A 19,245-nucleotide genomic window follows, 5' to 3' on the forward strand; every position below is an offset into this window, starting at 1 on the left:
GAAAGGGAGAGAGAGAATCCCAAGCAGCCTCCGCACTGTCAGTGCAGAGCCGATGCGGGGCTCTGTTCCACAAACTGTGGGATCACGACTGGAGCTGAAATCAAGAGTTGGACACTTTGCCGACTGAGCCCCCCAGGCGCCCTGTGGTACAGTTCTTTTAAATCAAATAGAAGACAAGGAGAGCTCACAAACGAGAGGCGCACTTACACTGTCTTCTGTGTCTCCCTTCACTGGCACTCTGTTTCTTCGTGTGGATTCAGATGACCGTCTAGTGTCCTTTCATTTCAGCCTGGACCACTGCTGTGTTTCTTGCAAGCCTGTGCACGGGAAGATGGGCCTGTTAGGGGTGAATTCTCAGGATGTTTGTTTATCTGGGAGTGTCTTAATTTCTCCTTCATTTTTGCAGGATGGTGTTGCTGGATATGGAATTCCTGGTTAACCCCACTTCCCTCCACGCTTTGAGTGCTCCCTCCCATGACCTTCTCATGGGCTAAGGGGCCAGCCTGGTGCCCGGTGGCTTCACGTCCTGCTTTTGAGAGTCTCTCTCTGGCTTTGGCTTTCTTTCTTTCTTTCTTTTTTTTTCCCCCAGAATAAATTATATTTATTTTTTCTTTCATATTTTTTTAACATATGCAGTTATTTTCCATCCTTTACAATACAGTAGTTGCAATGACACTCAAAACAGAAAAGCAAAGTAAAAAATCATGGCTTTGGCTTTCTTGACAGTTTGATCTGGATGCGTCCGGGTCTTGGTCTCTCTGGTTTTATACTACTTGGAGTTCATTGAGCTTCTAGAGTGTGGCCTTTCAGCCACATTTCATATGTTCTTTCTATACCGTTCTCTTACTTCTGGGGCTCTGTTATGCATGTTGTGGCGTGCTTTGTGCCGTCCCCCTGGTCACGAACCTGTTCAGGTTTTCGTTGTTCCTTTCTGTTGTTCAGAACGACTAATTTCCTGTGACCTATCTCCAGAGTTTCTGATTCTTCTGGCCGCTGCAATTGGCTTCTGAGACCCTTTAGTAGATTTTTTTGCAGAAGTTCTTTTTCCTCAGTTACTTTTGAGTTGCAGAATATGTATTTGGTTCTTGTTAAAAAGTAATATTGTATCTCTTGATTGATTTTTCTTTATGAGATATTGAGATACTGTTCCCATGCTTTTCTTTAGTTCTTTAACTGTATTTATCATAACTAGTTTATAGATTTTCTACTTAAATTCCATGTCTGGACTTTTTCTGGAATAGATTTTAGTGTTTGTTTTTGTCTCTTGTGTATGGGCTATCATTTCTGTTTTTGTGAATCTTGTAATTTTTTTGTTGAAAATTGGGCATTTTAACTAACTGTGGCAGTTCTGGAACTCAGATTCCCTTTTCCCCATGGTTTGTTGCTGTTGGTACTTGATATAGTTCTTGTTTGTGTGATGACCCTCCCTTCCTACCTCACCCCCTTTTCTTTCTTTCTTTCTCCCTCCCCTCTCCCCTCTCCCCTCTCCCCTCCCCCCTCCTCCCCCCTCCCCCTCCTCTCTCTCTCTCTGTTTTTCTTTCTGTTTTTTGAGAGAGAACACGTGCCCATGAGCAGGGGAGGGGCACAGAGGGAGAGAGAATCTTAACCAGGCTCCGTGCCCAGTGCAGAGTCTGACATAGGGCTCGATCTCACCACTGAGATCCTGATGTGAGCTGAGGTCAAGAGTCAGATGCTTATCTGACTGAGCCCTCCAGGCACCCCGGAAGGCTTTTTGGAACTAATTTTCTGAAGTCTGTATTCTTTATTTTGTGTGGCCGCTGAAGTCTCTGGTGAGGTTAGGGATCAGCAAATGATTGCACAGACTTTCTGAAGCACCTATAACCAGTGACTCTCCCCCCCACAGGGCTCCATGTGCATATTGAGTGTGCCTTTAACGCTTAGCCTCGCAGTTGAAGATTCAGCCGAAGATTCAGCCGTAGCCGCCACTTCTGCTCATGCAGAGTCAGCTGGAGTTAGGGTCACCAAGGGGTTTTCCTAAGCTTGCACACGGCCTGCACATTCACATGTCCCAACTTTTCAAAACCTCTGTGAACATTATATTCCCCAGCTTTGTTTTGTTTGCCTCTGCTGTTATCTATTTCAGTCCACAATGAAATTAAAATACTTGCCTCTTCATTGTTTTCAACAAACATTCTCTGGGGAAGAGGCTCTTCCAAGTCCATTAAAAAACCGCCTGGCAGGTGGGATCTTCCAGGGCACTGTCACACAGGACAGGTGCTCACAGCTCTCTGTGAGTGCAGTTTTGAAGGAGCCTCAGCCCCTTGTGGTGCTCTCTCAGGCTGCCAGGCTGTGTTGGGAGCGCTGCTTCCCAAGGGGCTGGGGAGCAAGAATGGGTCTAGGCCGAGGTAGACCGTCACAGAGCTTGTGTTTCTCACATAGATGCCCCCTGGCTTCCTGCAAACCTTTGGTTAGTTTTCAAAGTTCAGAGAAAGTACATATTGGCAGTTTCTGCCAGTGTTCATGTTGCTTTCTTAGAAGAAAGCTTTTTTGGGGTCTTACTCCACTGTGTTCCATATCGGATCAGGAGTCTCTTGTGTTGCTTCTGGTTTTCCTGGTGTTTCTCCCTTTCTTTTTCTTGTAAAAAGTAGTATCCTCAGCGCCACCTAGACACTTTGGTACAGCGTGTTATCTGAGATCACTTCCTGAAGCCCTGTTTCCTCGCACGCCAACCTGGACCAAGCGTGCTGGAGTTCCTTCTGTACAGCTGCCATCCAGGAGCTTCCGCTCACCGTGCTTCAGGTTAAATTAAGTGCTGCGGTCCTGGTCGCACCTTCCTCTTCCCCCTCCCCCAGTTTTAGTAAGATAACCAACACATAACAGTGTTTTAGCTCGGGTGTATCACCTGCTGATTTGAAGCCTGCATGTGTTGTGGGATGGTCACCATGGTAGATTTGTGACCTCTGTCACCGTACGTAGTTACGGTTTTGTGTGTGTGTGACGAGTAAGTGCTACTGTCTTAGCAACTTGCATGTGTGCGACAGGATTGTGAGCTGCGGTCCCAAAGCTGTGTGGGAGATTAGGATTTAGGACCTTTTTACTGGAAGTCTGATGCTTCTCCCTCTGGTTTAATTGTCTTCTCACTTTCCTGTGCTGTAGCTTCAAGGAACTTTCTCACGATATGTTGTAAATACAACGTTCTTCAATGCCTTAAAATGGGAGTTGTTTCAAATCTCTACTTATTCCCTGGTTTGGGTATGAACAGAAACCTAACTTTAAGAACATTGTCCCCTTGGAAGAAGGAAGGCATGGCCCCCTTGTCCTCCTACATCCAGTGTTACCGATCTGAGAGCACCCCCCACCCCCGTCCAGGGTTACCGATCCGAGAGCCCTCCCTCATTGGTGGAACTTTCAAGGCCTTATTTTAAACACCTGAGGTTATGAAACCATGAGGTTGAATGAGTCATCTTTTGTTCTGTTCAGCCCCCAGTGGGTTGTCTGGAGGCACGTTTTCCTTTGACTCTGGAGCAGTGTACCGTGGCTGCCGTGGTTTCTGGCACGCCACACTGACCGCCTGGATGGGTCTGTGTCTCTCCCTTGACTTTTCCAGTCTTTCTGTTGGAAGCTTTATTGTAGTCTCTGTGTGTTTAATATGTACGTGGTTGTCCGGTCTCTTTTTGCTTCCGCACCCTGCTCACAACTTTCTGAGGACACGTATGGGAAATATTTTAGAACCTCTTTTTTTTCTAATTAGTTCTGCAGTCTTTGTTTTTGTTTTTCATGCTGCAGATTTTCCTTAAGGATGCAATTTTGAGTTCCCTGGTTGTTTTTTTTATTTAAGAATGTATTTCTCACAGTCTTTAGAGTAGGAGGTAGTGTGTCTGGGGCCTGCGCCTCCCCGGCCGAGGAGGGCTGAGGGGCCGGCCGCTTACACGGCCCCCCGCACACTGCCCGGCACTCTGCCGCCCCGCGCTGGTCTGGACCACAGTGCCTTCTGTCCTTTCTGATGGGCCTCCTGGCGCAGCCGTCCCGGGGCTGCCTCTGACTCTGAGTGGCTCTGCGTCTGCCCTCCCTGCCTGCCGACTGCAGGCCGGAAGCCCCAGGTGGCGAGGCTCCGGGGTGCAGACCAGACCTTTGTCCCTGCTTCATACTGCTGTCCCCAAGCTCTTGCTGGTCTCCCCAGAGTCACCGGAAGTTCATCTGTCCCCATCCCCCACCTCCTCCCTTGCACCTTCTGGGTTTTTCCAATTTGTGCTTTGTTTCTGTGGGTCACAGAAGCTGCGATGTGCTCACCCTTCCCAGAGTGACATCTTGAACTGGAAGCTTGTCCTGTCTGGGTCCCCTCAGTACTTTGGCTCACCCCCTGTTGTGCAAGACCAGCAGCGTGAGATGCTTGCCCAAATTTGGAGATTACTGTGTTATGTAAGGCTGGCTGGGAGGATTTTATTAAAGCGAGCTTGCTCCTGGGGTGCCCCAGTGCACACCCAAGTTCATGGTCAAGGACAGCTGACGGGCCAGTGATTGGATCCCCTGGGAGTGTGTTGAGTAATGCCGGGTTGTGCTCGTGTCTTCGCAGAGCCAGCCGAGTCACCAGTAAACCCTCCCAGAGGTTGGGTGCGGGGGCTGCTGTGCCCACAGGATACCCCTGAGCTTGCATGTGGACATGGTGTGGGCAGCGGTTTGCCCGCCCACAGGCGCGGCCCCGGGATTCTCCTTCTCTCAAAGAGCTGCCTCGTGGTGGTAACTCTGGATGGTGCCTTTATGTCTACTCGAGGATATTTAAAGTACAGTTAGGTGATCGTAGCCAAGCCTGAATACCTGTGACTCTGAGAGTTTCTTTTTGATACTTTATTGAGCACTTCTGCAACCACGTGGGAGGGTCATTTCCACACAGAACCCGGTGGAGCCCACCCTAGGAAGGCCTGGGTTCTCCCCTCCAGTGTCCTTTCACCTAATGCATTCTGCACATGTGGTCATGAAAAGATTTTGCATTATAGACCCAGATTTCAGAGTTTGAAAAGAGACGGGAGTGATTTGCTTTCCTCATCCAGTTCCTGATCTGATGAGGCTCCAGAGTCCTGGGTGCTGCTGGCCAGTGTGGTGGCAGAGGCAGATGTGGGAGGCAGGGAGGGGGCAGGTGTCCCTATGGAGGGACTGGCCTCTCTGCTTGGTGAAGCCTCAGTAGCTCCCAGAAGAGGGCATGTGGGGGGCTCTGCACTCATGCAGATGGTAGGACCGAGAGGGGGGCACACCACACCTGTGCAGCCCACGTGGGCTCAGTCCCCCCTGGTGAAGCAGGGTCTTGGTGGAGAGCTGGCAGCCCCCAGGGCACCATGCTGCATGTCCGAACAGAGCTTGCAGCATGCAGACTTGAAGGAGGTGGAGACACGCAAGCCACCTCAGGTGTAACTTGGTCAGGACAGTGGTCCCTGTCCAACTGCCTGCTGCCCCGTGGGATGGTCCCGCATCGTGTTCCGGTCTGCACCTGGGTCCTGCTCTGAGCGTGCTGACCCCCTTCTCCTTGGTTCCAGGTCTCGGTGGCCCTGAGCAGCAGCTCCATTCGGGTGGCTGTGCTGGAGGAGGGTGGGGAGCACGTCCTCATGGAAGGGAAGTTCACCCACAAGGTCAACACCGAGAGTTCCCTCTGGAGCCTGGAGCCTGGGAAGTGTGTTCTGGTGAGTGTGGGCATCCGTGGTGGGCTGCAGGAGGGAGTAGGGGTCCCAGCTGAGAGGGGGGCTGGGTTCCTGCAGTCTGGGGCACGGCTCAGGGCACCTTTCCTGGCCTCGGCCCTGCATCCCCCACCACTTGGCTCTCTGAAGTGGGTCCAATGTTTACATGAAACCCAGGGTGGTTCGTGCCCGGGTGAAAGTGGCAGCCACAGGCGGTGAAACAGCGGAGCTCCTGGCAGGGCCACTGCTGCACGACGGAGCTCACTCGGGTGTCTCTCCTGGTCCCAGAGGCTCCTGCTTTCAGGGCCTCGGTCACATCGAGACAGAGCCAAGTAAGGTAAGACTTGAGAGGAAGGTTGATTTCAGGGATGCTGCGCCAGGGGACGCAGAGCACACAGTTGTACCGCTAATTCAACAACGGGGGTCTCGCTGAGCCAGTCGGGGCTGCAGAGCCCCAGTAAGAGCTCCAGTGCCCCACTTACTGGGACCTTCCATGGCTCTGGCCCCTCTTCAAGGCCTTGGCCTGTTTGGTGGGCACTGCCTGGCAGGGCTCCGTATGACACGGGGTGCCTCACCAGGATCTAGAGAAGGGTCCAGGCCCACAGGAAGATGCCAGGTCTTAGGACAAAACCTAAGGGCTTTAAAGGCACATTCTTCACATGTGCCAGGAAGGAAGGAAGGAAGCAAAACATTGTGTTTCAGTTTTATGAAGACCCGCATCTCCGTGGGATGGGTGCCAGTGGGCCGGCCTGTCTGTGGGGACTGGTAGGGCTGTGGGGTGGAGAGGGGTCTGTGAGTGCTGAAGTGCTGGAGTCCCCAGGTTCACACAGGGCCCCTCCACCTGACAAGGACACTGGGTCACAGAGCACAGGCCCTGTCCACCCAGCCCTTGTTCTGAACCTTGCTTTGCATATCCCTACCCTTGCGAAGTTTCTCTTCTCTCAGTGAGAGTGTGACGGTTGAAACCAGCTCTTTGTCACCCAGGGGCTCAGCCTCTCTGTGCATCAGGCCGTGCCCCCGTCCCCTAGTCCACTGAAGCCATCCCTGCACCCTGGCCACATGGGCAGTCATGTGTCCAGCTCCTCTCACTTGTAAAATGCCTTCATGGTCAGGGCCTTATTTCCACGGTTGTGAGATGCTCAGTCAGGGTCTCCTCCGCCCCCGCCCCATGACTGCCACCAATAGGTGGAGCTGTGAGGCCAGTCCTGCAGACGAGGGGCCTCACCCTCTGGTGTGGGGCGCAGTGGCTCCAGAGTGGGCCCCATGGTGAGTCCTGGTGGTACTGTCGCCCTGCTTCCCCAAGGAGCATGGCCGGGGAGGCTTCACCACCCAGTCCATCTGCCTTGACGCTCTCTCCAGGATGCGAGAAACTGCATCACTTCAAGGACGGACGGCCTCACAGCCACTGTGACCGGTGTACCTGACATCCCTGCTGTGCAGACTCGCTGCTGACTCAGTGACTTGTCTCATAGCGCCTTTGCTTGGCAGAGGCGACCTTGTCTCTGCTCTGTGTGTGTGTGTGTGTGTGTGTGTGGGCCTGAGTGTGGCTATGGCCGGGACGGATGCATGTACCTCATTATCCTCGAGGCCGCTTACAAGCACATGTGGGGCTGCTCAGTTAGCGACTGGTAACACCATGAACTCTCTGGAAGCTCACTTTCCAGACCTGTTCACTGAGGCTGCAGGGAAGTGGCTTTCCCAGCTGAGGCCTGCCTGTTCCCTCCCTGTCAGCCCTCGGGGGCAAGGAGGAGAACCTGCAGCGGCTGGGAGGCTTTTCTGTAGTTGCCCTCACATGGTGGAGCTGGTGCACTTGTCGCTGCCTGGGAACGTGGCTTTGGGGAGTCTCCCCGCAGGCCCCCTGCCAGCAGGGTTCACATGGGGACCCTGGGTCCCCTGGTGCCAGACAGGTCCCTCCCCACTGTCTGCAGAGCACTTGACCATCTGCACTGGCGCCGCATTTGTGCCGGCCTCACTGCCTGCAAGTCTGTCCCCGAGCTCACCTGTCAGCCGGGTCCTGGCAGGGCCCGTGTATCCTGCCCACAGGATGCAGTCCTTCTCCCATGTCTCTTCCCTCCTGACCACAGGCTGTAGTCTGGGTTTGATGGTTCATCCACTGGTGATGTGTGGGCTCACACATCTGAGATGCTACCATGGCTCAGTGAGTGCGTTGCTCTGACATGTGAAGACCATGCTTGCGTTTGCTGCTCAGAACAAGCCCGTGTCCCTCCCTCGGGCATCAGAGGCAGATGGTGGAGCTCTGGGGCCTCCCCTCTGCTTAGCATTGCCTGGCGTTGGGAACCTCATCAGCCACGCGGGAACTCCATTCCTCACTCTTGAGATGAGGCCGAGAGCCGTGGTCGGTCTCTCCTGACATGTAGGTTGCTGGGCACCAGGGCCACTAAGGAACATAGTCAGGGTCCCCTCTCCCAAGGGCTGCACCCCACTGTCCTCGCCAGAGCCTAGAAACCTGCACATGGAACCTCAGAGTAGAACGAGAGGGAGGTGTGAGATGGAGAAGGATGCGCAGTGGAGGAGCGACATGAAGACAGGCAGAGACTGGGGCTGCAGCCTGACCCCGGACCCTTGGGGGGGCCAACCAGCCTCACACGGTGAGGGGAACTGTCCCCCACTGCTCCGGGGCAGTGGCACAGGCCTCTGGTGGCAGTGTGTCCACGAGGGCCTCGAACAGCTGGTGGGGGCCCCAGGGCTGCCTGTCACCTCACCGGAGTCCTTGGTCCGCGCCTCTGACCTCCCGGCAGGCAATGCCACTTGCTTCCCAGCCACCCCCCTCGCCCGAGTAGATGCTTTGGGAGCAGGCAGGGGCGGCAGCTAAAACCGGATGACAGCTCTTGCCTCCCTCCCTCCCACACTTGAGAATGCCTCTCAGGCAAGAGACGTGAAGTCAGCGCCTCCCCCGACCGTTCTGTCCCAGAACCGCCCGGCACACTGTCCTCGGTTCCCCTCCAGGTGGTGCTGGCGGCTTGGGGCGGGGGGGGGGGGGTGTCTAGCGGTAGAGGGTCGAGGCCGCACCCCAGGCGGAGCTGGTCTGTCAGCTGACCCTCTAGGTGGTCAGGTGGGCTGAGCAGGTGTAGGGTGCTCGGGGGTCAAGGGGGTGAGTGTGTGGACATGCTGTGTCCCCATGTACTGGGATGATTTACTTAGGTTTCCTTAAGTTCTGTTCTCAGAATCAGAGTCGCAAGCTGACTGGTCCTTGGCCATTTGCCAGGGGCTTCCCCCTGTGCTGTTTCTGTGTTGACCCCGGGTCCCCTTGGGTTCTGACTGCTGCCCACCCCCCCCCCGCCCCCACTCCTTTCTCTGTCTCTGTCCGTCTGCTGGTGGGGATGTGGGCTTCTCAGGAAGGGCCTTCCCGTCTCTGTCTCCTCGATGGTGGTCACCAGCATCACAGAGACATATCCTCCTTCCTCCCAAATGTGGGTTAAATAACATTAGCATTTTGGCGCACACCAGAAGCCTGGAAACTGTCCTCAGAATGAAATGCAGGCCCTTGGCCTTTGTGCGCCCGTCTCCCAGGATCCTGGGAGTTTCTCAGGTCAGACAGCACCTTTCACCACCGCAGGCATCCCTGAGTCCCAGTAGGGAAGCGGGGAGGGCTGGGCAGCAGGGGTGTGCTGGCAGCATCAGCGAGCCATGCTCCCAGGGGACACAGCTGCTGTGCCTCCGTCCCGCTGAGACCCTGCTCTGCACTGCCCGGCTGCCCAGGGCTTTTAGCGCATGGGCTCCCCCTGTTGCCCCCACACCCACACCAAGGGCCTGTCCTGTTTGGCCTATGTGGTGCTTTGATTTGTAAGCTTCAAAAACTCATTGACAACATAGATCACCAGGAGATGGCCCATCACTGCACCGCCTCCAGCAAGTCCTGGATGCAGACCCCATACAGACCCCCATCCTCTCACAGAAGGGCCTGCCGAGGGCAGCTCCCCACCGTCTGTCCTGGGCTCCAGGTACCCCTGCGGAGCCCCATCCACAGTGCACACGGACACCTCCCCGGCCCGCATGGTCCGGAGAGCACCTCACCAGACACAGGGCTGCCCACTTGGATGCGGCTCTGCCCTGGAGGGAGGAGGGGGAGGCAGAGGTGGGGGCTCATCCACACAAGTTGTGGACATGCTGGGCTCATTCGTGTGGAGCTCGAAGTTTCTGTGAGGACATTTCGGGAAACTGGTCCTCGGTCTGGGGCCAACTCCATCATACAGGATTCTGGAGAGAGGCCAGGTAAGGGGGGCGTGTTACTTAGTTGCGGTGACTGCCCCGACCTGTCAAGCCAGGAGACTCTGAGCACCAGCACAGTTGGGGACAGGAGTGAATGGGGGCCCAGGAGAGGTCGCTGCACACGGGCACCTGGAGGAGAAGCCCTGCTGTCACTGTGGGGAGGACGAGGTCAAGGAGGAATTCGCGTGCATGTGGCAGCAGGATGTCTGTGTCTAAAGGAGGTACACTTTGGGAGGGCATGGCGTCACCCATGCCATGTCCTGTTGGGGACACTTCTCTGAGTTTAATCAGGAGGAAACACCAGACAAACACCGAATGAAAAATGGTCTTTAGGAACAGAGACTGTAGAATGTTCCAGATGAGTGGGGCAGGACCACTAAGGTGCATTCAGAACTCCGACCTGCATCTTGTGCTGGAGGGAAGGTGAGCTGCGCTTCTAGTAGTGGAAGGACGCCCTCGTGGAAGTACCAGGGGTAAAGGGTCACATGGTTCAGAAGAAAATCCTGGAGTTTGCTGTGTGTTACATGTGTCCTTAAACAGAGAGGGCCTCTGTGCAGACACGCAGTGGCAAGGCATGCTCGAGGGTCCAGGTGTGTTTAAAATTATTCCAAATAAAATCTTCAAAAACCCAAGCTGCAAAGAAGCTTGAGAACTGGCCCGCACCCTCAGACATTGGGGACACGTGACCCAGGTCTGCTGGGCGGCCAGGCAGAGGGCCGGAGCTCCGGGCGCTGCTCCACCGCAGTGCTGGCTGCATGTTTGTCAGGGCTCGGGACGTACCCCAGGAGTGCATGTCTGTGAACCCAATCTTTAGGGAAATAACAAAACATTAGTGAAAAATCAAAACATGCTGTCAGGCCGTCAGACTCCTGTAGACTTGGGGCCTCAAGCTCTGTTCCAGGGGCATCTCCTCAGCGCTGTCTTGTTTTGGCTACTGTTTTGGCAAGGTGGATGTACCTCGAGGACACCATGCTGCATGCGAGCGGCAGGGGCACCGAAGGACAGGTGACCTGCCCCAGGGCCGGGGAGGGGAGGGAGGTGACCCCGCTGCGGAACCGGGTGGAGGCAGAGGTTGCACAGCACTGTGGGTGTGCTAATACTGACTTGCGTGCTTTATTTTCTTAAGTTTTTTTACTTTAAGAAAGACTCTCTCTGAGTGCGAGTGGGGGAGGGATGAAAGGGGGGGAGAGAGAGAGAGTCCTAAGCAGGCTGCACATCACCAGTGCAGAGCCCAGCATGGGGCTCGATCCCATGACCCTGGGATCATGACCTGAGCTGAAGTCAAGAGACAGATGTTGAACCAACAGAGCCACCTAGGTGCTCCTGTGTTTCACCTCAGAAACAATTCTTTTAAAGGTGGTGTTGAGCTTGTCTCAGTTTCTGTTGGGTTTGCAAAGGGCCTGTGAGCCCCATGGACCCAAGATACATGGGCGGTGAGGCCCCCTGGGTTCCTTGTGGACAGCGTCAGTCCATCCAGTCCCCAGGCTGCACGGGGCCTGGTCGTGCATGTGGACCTGCCCAAACACCCTGCACGGGGCTCCATTTCGTGTGAGCAGGGCCAGCAGCGGGCTCCAGAGTGTCAGCAGAGGGAACATAGAATAAGCCGGTGGGGGGGGGGGGTGGGATTCTGTTTCCCGAGATGGATCGGCCTGAAGCACTGCAGGCATCTCTCTGGGAATAATGGGAAAGGAGCCCACTGCCACTCCAGAGGTTTTTGTTGCGTTGGAAGGAACAGAGATTTGCATCTCAGCGAAGATTCTCGATGTTGGGGTCTTGCCCGGTCAGGGCCTTGCACACAAACTGAGAAAGTCGGTTAGAAGCCGGCTGAACGGAGCACGTGGAAACCAAATCCACCCCACATGTAGAACACGGCATTGTCGGGGAGAGCTCTGTCCTCTGCTGAGCCAGCAGGTGGGGGCGCTCAGAGCCTGCTGTCCCACCGGGTTCATGCCACACGCTCTGGGGACAGTTGGTGTGGAAGAGGGGAGGCTTATTTCTGTCGTGTTGATGTTGATGCTGAGGCCATTGCTGTCACCACACGGCCTTCTCTGTATCAGTGCCCACACCCCGAACTCTCCCTAGGGAGCTCACAAATGTCACTGGTGGGGACCAGGTCTTGATCTGCAGTGTCAGGATTGCCCTCTGGCTGGTCGCCCTCTCCGCAGGGTGCTGCCCTTAGTAGGACCTGCTCTGGCTGCTGGCTTGTCGGGTCCACCTTCCCTCCCAGCCCAAAAGTGACCAAGGTTTTAGGCCATTGGACAGTAAATAGATAGTGTGAGGGAGAGGGGGCCACCTACCTGTCAGTTCTTGGCCACCAGCCCCCAGGAGGCGTACAGTCTGGGCCCTCCCTGTGTGCGGCCCTGGCCCCCAGCTGAGCCCCATCTCCCCCCTGCCCCAGGTAAGTCTGAACAAGGTGGGCGAGTACTGGTGGAGCGCTGTCCTGGAGGGCGAGGAGCCCATCGACATCGACAAGATCAACAAGGAGCGGTCCATGGCCACGGTGGACGAGGAGGAGCACGCTGTGCTGGACAGGCTCACCTTCGACTACCACCAGAAGCTGCAGGGCAAGCCGCAGAGCCACGAGCTGGTAAGGGGCAGCGGTGCGGGGGACCAGGTGGGTGGATGTCACCGGTTGTGCTCTAGCCTGGTCACCATCTGGGATGGGGCACTGGTTCCACAACTGGGCAGAGCCCAGGGAGCAGGGCTGTGACAAAGCCAGTCCACACAGATGGGTGACTCTGCATGTGATCCTAGCTCTCTCCCTCCTGCAGCGTCTGTGGGAGGCTGACCAGGGGCCATGGGAAGCCTCCTTCCAGGTCATTTTGGAACAAATGTCAGGGGCCTGAGATGTCCAGGTGGCCGGTGGAGGTGGGGGGGGTGGCCCGCATCCGCAGAGGCCTGCACTGGGCAGCACACACCGGGGGCAGAGAAGACAACAGAAGAAAGGGTCCCATTTCTCAGGGTGCTGTTTGCTCCCATTGTTTGGAATGGGGACCCCAGTGTGACAGGAACTGGACAGGAGAGGGGGTGTTGCTGGCACCAGGGTCACTGCTTCCTACGGTTTGTTCTTTGTTCCGTGTACCTCACACGTAGGAGCCCCCGTGGTGTTGGGATTCAGAGGTGTCCTGTCTCCCGGGGCTTCACTGTGGTCCTGCCTATGTTGGGGGTCCACTGCTGGTGTGTCCCTCCTGCCTGCCTGGTGTTTGTCCTCCCCCTCCCCCCAATCCAGCTTTCCTGCAAGAGTCACTCAGGCAGTGCTGACTGCTGCATTCCGGGTGGGTTCCTGCTCAGTCTCTGAATCTTCTCTTGGCCGGGCTCCCTGACCACAGGGCTCACAGGGCTGGAGGTGCTAAGGTGAACCATAGGGAGCCCTCAGGCTCCTCGTGGGTCATATCTCTCTGGCTGTGACCGTTGAGCTCAGAGGCAGGGGGTGGGAGGTAGGGCAGTCAGCTGAGCTAGTTTAGTCACGTGACGGTCACCTGTGGCCACAAGTGGTCCAGCCACAGGTGGAAGAAAGCTGTGTGAACATGGGCCCTGGGGTAGGCTCTGGGATTGCTGCCTGGAGGGGCTGGGCACTCAGGCCCAAGGTTCAGGAGATCCTCGCTGCCAGGCCCAGGACGGGCTGGCCGGGAAGTGTCTGAAGACACCGTGGGCTCATGGGAAGAGCTCTGTGCCTAGAGTCAGAGGGGAGCCCCGGGGAACATGTGTGCAGGGCCACGTGCTGGCCCCAGGGGACGTGCGTGCTGGGCTGAGCGACACTCGGGAGCCGGGGCCTGCGTGTGCCCCTCACCTGGGTGACTGTCACGCTTCTGCAGAGACGCATCAGGGCTTGGAGGGGATTTAGGATGGAGCATGTGCAAATGTGGGCCATCCCTGCACATGGCCACGGGGGGAAGCGCGGTGTAGGGAGCAGCTTCGGGCCACCAGGAGAGCATGAGGGCAGCAGGTGGGCTGGGCCGAGGCAGAGTGGCTGGTGGAGGGGGAGCGGGGAGACTCTGAGCTGCGGAGTCTGCATAGCCGTGCACGGCTCACAGGTGGCTTCCGTGGCCCCTGGAGGAAAGCCTGTCCGTGGGGAAGGGTAGCATGAGGCCAGACGTTCAGCAGAACTGGCTGGTGGCTCCCCTGAGAGTCCGAGGGAGGGCCACTATGGGGAGCGGGCAACGGCATGAGATGCCCCCTACACACTTGTCCCCAGGGCTTGGAGCACACTCACCCCAGAGACGCAGGGCCTACGATGGGTCCTGGGCTTGGAAGGGGGTGGGGCAGCAGGCAGGAGTTGGAGCAAAAGCAGTAGCTGAGCTCTGTGTCCGCTGGCGCTGGTGTCCCGGCCCCTGGTGCGGGTCTGACGTGCTCGCCTCTGCTCAGGGAAGTGGGGTCCTGTCAGCAGCGTCCTGCAGCCTCGTCGGACCCCAAGGGATTCCCCCCCTGCCCTGCGTGTGGGGGCATCCGTGTGGGGCCTGTGGTCCCCAGGTAGGTCCTCCCGTGGAGAGGCTGAAGCAAGCACTGCTCTGGGCCGTGCGGCTAACCTCTGTCTGTTTTCTGTTTGTAGAAAGTCCATGAGATGCTGAAGAAGGGGTGGGATGCAGAAGGCTCCCCCTTCCGAGGCCAGCGGTTCGACCCAGCCATGTTCAACATCTCCCCGGGTGCCGTGCAGTTTTAGTGCCTGGAGGCGAGGATACGCCTCGGCGCCCTCCTGCCAGGGACTTGCCATCGGGTTTGCCCTTGGCAGCCTTTCTCTCAAGGGTGAACCCGCGGCACCCGGCCCTGGATCTCCAGACTGTTCCAGAGCAGCGCGGGGCGAGCGGACCACTGGCCCCCCGCTCTCCTCTCGCTGCCGTGTGCGCTCTGCTTGCTTTCCCCGTGCTGGGGTGGGGGGCGCAGGCCGAGCCTTGACCTGCCCCTGGGCACACGTGTGCGGTCTCGCTTGGCCTTTGTGTGCGCCTGCTGCCTGCTCAGCCCCGTTGAGGAGCAGAGCGTGGGGCCCCAGTTGTCGTCTGGGGCCGTGGGGACGGAAGCCCCAGGTGCAGCAGGAGCTATCCTCTGACATCCTCCTGTGGGACCCAGTCCTTGTGAAAGAGCCAGCCGGGCACCCTCAGGAGACCACAGAGACCGCAGCACAGCAGCCCCTCCTCCTCCGCTGAGCTTGGGGCACTGCCGCCCTTGCTCTACCAGCCCCGTGACCAGCACCATGGGCTCTGCTCTCAGAGCTGGGGAGAGGGACTCCTTCTGGGGGTGGTCCTTCTGGAGACCCCCCATCCTTCACCTGAGTAGATGGGAGCATGTCATAGTTATGTGGGGGCCGATTTCTGGCTCAGGGCGGCCAGAAGTGGGTGTGGAGCCCCCGAATCTCCCCTGATCGGTCCCTGCGAGGCATCAGGTGGCTCTGGTGCCATTGAGGGCATCGCCATGGGGGCCCTGAGGCTGGTCTGGGAGCTGCTGAGACTCCTCTTCAGGCCCCCTGGATTTGCACACCTGTGTGTGGACATGCACGTGTGAGAACTGTTGGTGAGGGTGTGACGAGGTGTCTTCTTGGGAGATGGGGAGCCGTGAACTCCGTGGTCACTTGTCTTCCTTTGCCCGACTTTTTCAGTGTTGCGTTTCTGCCTGCCTCGCCTGTTGTGACCACATCCCACCTCGTGTGGGAGCGGCCGAGGCGCCCGTGCAGCGGCTGATGGTGGGCCACCCTGGCTTTTCCGCCTCGAGTCTCTCCCCCTCGCCACCGGCCTGGGCCCCGGGGTCAGTGCAGCCTGCGGGTTTTCTTTCTTTAGACGCGGCAGCCACAGACCAGCCCCTGAGAGCTCTGTCAGCTGAGGTCCGAGGAACGCTGGTGCCTGCCTCCAAAGTCCCCCTTCTTCAGTGTCGGTTTGCAATAAATCTGTATTTAAACACTTTGGGGGTCCCTGTGTGTCATTTGCTGCCGAGACTGTTGTCGGTATGTGTGGATGTTTCTGGAATTCTGGCCACAAGGTTCTTGGCTCATGTACAGAGCAGACACCAAAGTGGGGAATTCCTTAGTGTTGCCTGAACCAGGCTGGTCTCTAATCTGTGGTTTCCGGAAATTCGATGAGCTTTGGATCAAGAGAAAAGGATTTAGCTACAGGGCCCTATCCATCTGCCACGGGCTCTCCAGAGGTGAACCTGGACCCCGACCCGTGCCCTGTGTTCCCGCGCCCTGTTGCAGGGCACCTCGCTCAATGGGCAGGGCCTGGTGCTGCTTCCTGACAGCAATTCCCAAATGAATGGAAGGGTCATGGTGGCACCATTAGTGCACAGATGCCCAGGGCCAGAAGTAACCCGCCAGCAAGAGAGGCCCCATCTTTCCTGTTTGCCCCAAAGTGTGTGGGAGGGGCCATAGCTGCCACAGACAGCTGTGTGTGTGCCCAGAACCGACCCAACCCACCCAGGTCTGCCCCACGGGCAGGCCAGGTGCTGCATGTGTCTCTGGAGAGCAGACTGACACTCACGTGGACATGGTAGGGACACCATCGTCCCCTGCTGGCACCGTCACAGCTTTGGGGGGTGGAGGTGGGGAGTTAACCTGTCACTTCAGGCTCTGCTCCCCGAGCACCCAGCCGCACCAGCGGGGCAGTGTTCTCACCTGGTGGGAGTCTATGACTGACTGGCCTGCCTGCACGGGTCCACCGGAGTGTGGGGCCCTGTGCCTCCTGGACGGGGTCAGGGGACAGGACCAGGTGCACAGACACTGGAGCCCACGCTGGGAGTCTGGGCTCCCAGGACTTGGTCTTGTTCTGTGCCGAGGGGAGGGGTCAGGTGCTGGGATGGGAGCACACCTGGCTGTGGACAGCAGGCCCGGCAACCTGACATGGCTGTCCTGGGTAAGTGCTATCCCTCCAGGCAGGCTCCTTCATCCTGGGGAAGGAGACCAGGCCCAGCCTCCTGCTCTCCCAGGCTTGCTTTCTAGAGATGGATTGGCCCTTTTGGTCGCAACAATGTGAGGGTCGCTGAGGTGACGCCCCTGAGGCTGGAGCCAGAACCTGCTCCTGCCCCACGCCCTGCAAGGCCCACCAGCCTCTGCTGTCCACATGGCACCAGCCTGGCTTTGCTGGAAGCTCTGCAGGTGGGGGGTGGGTAGGCCCCCAGCGTCATTTGCCAACGGAACCCCAACAGCCCAGACATTCCAAACGGAGGCTCTGAGATGTGGCTGACCACTTCCTAACCTGGGTGTGAGCCAGCTGCCCTCCAGGGGCTCCTTCCCAAAGGGAGAGGAGGGGTTCCTGTGTGGTTGTAGAGATGGTACCCCTGGGGCAGAGTGGTAGGGAAGCTGCCCAGGTTGGGGCTGTCCTGAGGCCTGGGGCACAGCCCCCGCAGGCTGCAGCCAGGAGTGCGAGGCCCTCCAGGGGGTGGTGTCCACAGAGGATTTGGGCTAGCAGCGGTCACAGAAGGGCGGCAGCTCTGGTGGCCCCCTGCCAGCTGTCTGGGCTGAGCAGGCCTCAGAGGGCCCCGGGACAGGAGACCCCAGGCCGGAGCTTGAGATGCTGGGGGAGGAGGAGGCAGGGATGTAGAAGGAGAGAAGGTCCTTAGCCCTCCTGTGAAAACAGCCTCAGGGCCCTCCCTCACCCAGACAGGTGACCCCTTCCCATGTCAACCAACACTCTGGACATAAGTGGTGAGGGAGGGAATCCCCCAGGCGGTGAGGCATCTTGCCCATCCTGTCTCTACCTCTGGTAGGGAAAGTGGCAGGGTGCACCCCCACCTCCCGGGGTGTGGCATTCTCGGGAACACCTGGCAGGCTCAGGACTGCCCCACAGGACCAGATGTGTCCCCGACCAGTCCTTGGACAGGTGTGTGTAAACCCCCTCCATTAAGGGAGGCAGGCTGTGTTTCTGGAGCACTGGACATGTAAGAGTTTACAAAGGGCATCCTTGGTACCCCCTGGGACTCATCAGGGATTGTCACTGCCCTTGAGGACAGTCACAGGGAAATGTGCACCTTGTCTTTACAGTTGAGTAAGCAACTCCGTCAATAGAACCCTTGGTTACCTGGCTAGTGACCCAAATAAAGCACAAAGACCTGAGGTGAACGCGCCTGGAGGTGGATTCTGTGGGCCGGGCAGGCCCTGAGTGCACCCCAGTGCACCCCAGGGCTGGGACACAGCGGTGGTGAGGTCCACTTGCCTGGAGGGAAGGTGCAGGCCAGGGCCTAGGTGTGGGACAACAGGTCCTCCTAAGGCACCTACTGACTCCTGCAGGGGCGTTGTGACCCCTGCAGAGGTGGGTACACCTGAGGGCCTTCCGGACCTCACCCCAGGCCACAGGGCACCACGGAGGTGTGGAGAGGGTCCTGTGCTCCCCAGTTTCTGCAGGAGGGGGTTCAGCACCAGGGACTGCACCATTTGCCGCCCCCTTGCCTCCAAGAATCAGACTTTCCACTCACCCTGGACCCTCCAGACCCCTGCCCCTTTAGGAGCCGGACTGTTTTTTCTTGGCCCCTGACCCCTGCCTTCCTCAGCTGTACCCTTGCGACACCAGAGAGGCCAACAGCTGTCCCCAGCACCCTGTCCTTCAGGGACCCCCGCCTCTGGGCCTAGTTCCCTCTGACCCTTTCCCCCCTCCTCCCCCACCTCCAGGCAGTGGCAAGAGGCCCCACTCTTTAAAATGTGATCAAAGGCTCCAAACCTAAAGCTCATGGGTTAACTGTGTTCAAGTACTTAGCTCTGGCACACCATCTGTCCCCAGAACTTTCTCATCGTCCCAAAGTGAAACTCCATGCAGGTCAAACTATCTGCATTTGTTACTGGCATTGAATGTGAGATTTTACCCAAGTTCTGGTTTCAGGGCTCTCTCGTCAACTTGGGATCCAGGGAGTGCTGGGGGCCCCGGGGGTGGGGAGGTGGTCCAGGCAGCTGCAGCCAGGGCGGGGGGGGGGGGCGGGGTGCAGAACTGACCAGCATGGCTCTGTCACTGCACACCATCCAGCATGGGTCCCCCTGCACCAGGCAGCGGGGAGGGGGCACCGTTGTGACCCCAGCTGGCCTTGACGGGGCAGAGCCAGGGGGCCCAGGGCAAGAATGTGCGTAGGGCACAGGGGCCAGAGCCAGGTGCCTGGGAGTGCAGACCGAGTCTGGGATTTAGGTCCTGGGCAGAGGCAGGGGGCTGAGCTAGAGGTGACTCAGGAAGCACATTGGCCACAGGTCCTGCCCACCCGGGACAGGTGAGAGGGTGCCCAGAATGGGGGTCCTGGCCACCCTGGACAGGTGAGAGCGTGCCCAGAGCTGGGCCTGTGGGGGCGGGGTGAGGTGGCAGGTTGCACAAAGCCCCCTCCCCAGAACTGGGGCTGTGTCCCCTGATGTGCTAACAGGGACTGCAGGCCAGGGGACCATCAAGGGGCCCAGTGTCCTCACAGGCAGCCTCTTGAGGGGCAGGAGGGG

The 19,245-nt window shown here is 57.8% G+C and overlaps 1 protein-coding gene across 2 annotated transcripts in view; it reads left to right on the forward strand.

Moving 5' to 3' along the window:
- NUDCD3 (NudC domain containing 3) overlaps positions 1-15,748 on the forward strand; it is a 56,693-nt gene extending 40,945 nt beyond the window's left edge. The window contains exons 4-6 of one of the 2 annotated variants that reach the window (XM_029931064.1): positions 5,490-5,633; positions 12,256-12,444; positions 15,626-15,748. In XM_029931064.1, coding sequence (XP_029786924.1) covers positions 5,490-5,633; positions 12,256-12,444; positions 15,626-15,652 — 360 coding nt within the window. In that variant the 3' untranslated portion in view covers positions 15,653-15,748. Of the gene's footprint in view, positions 1-5,489; positions 5,634-12,255; positions 12,445-14,406 lie in introns of both variants that reach the window. The other variant, XM_029931060.1, reaches the window with a different exon arrangement.
- Positions 15,749-19,245: the final 3,497 nt, after the last annotated feature.

Source organism: Suricata suricatta, chromosome 2 (genome assembly GCF_006229205.1).
Source record: "Suricata suricatta isolate VVHF042 chromosome 2, meerkat_22Aug2017_6uvM2_HiC, whole genome shotgun sequence".
In the NCBI taxonomy this organism is placed as follows: Eukaryota; Metazoa; Chordata; class Mammalia; order Carnivora; family Herpestidae; genus Suricata; species Suricata suricatta.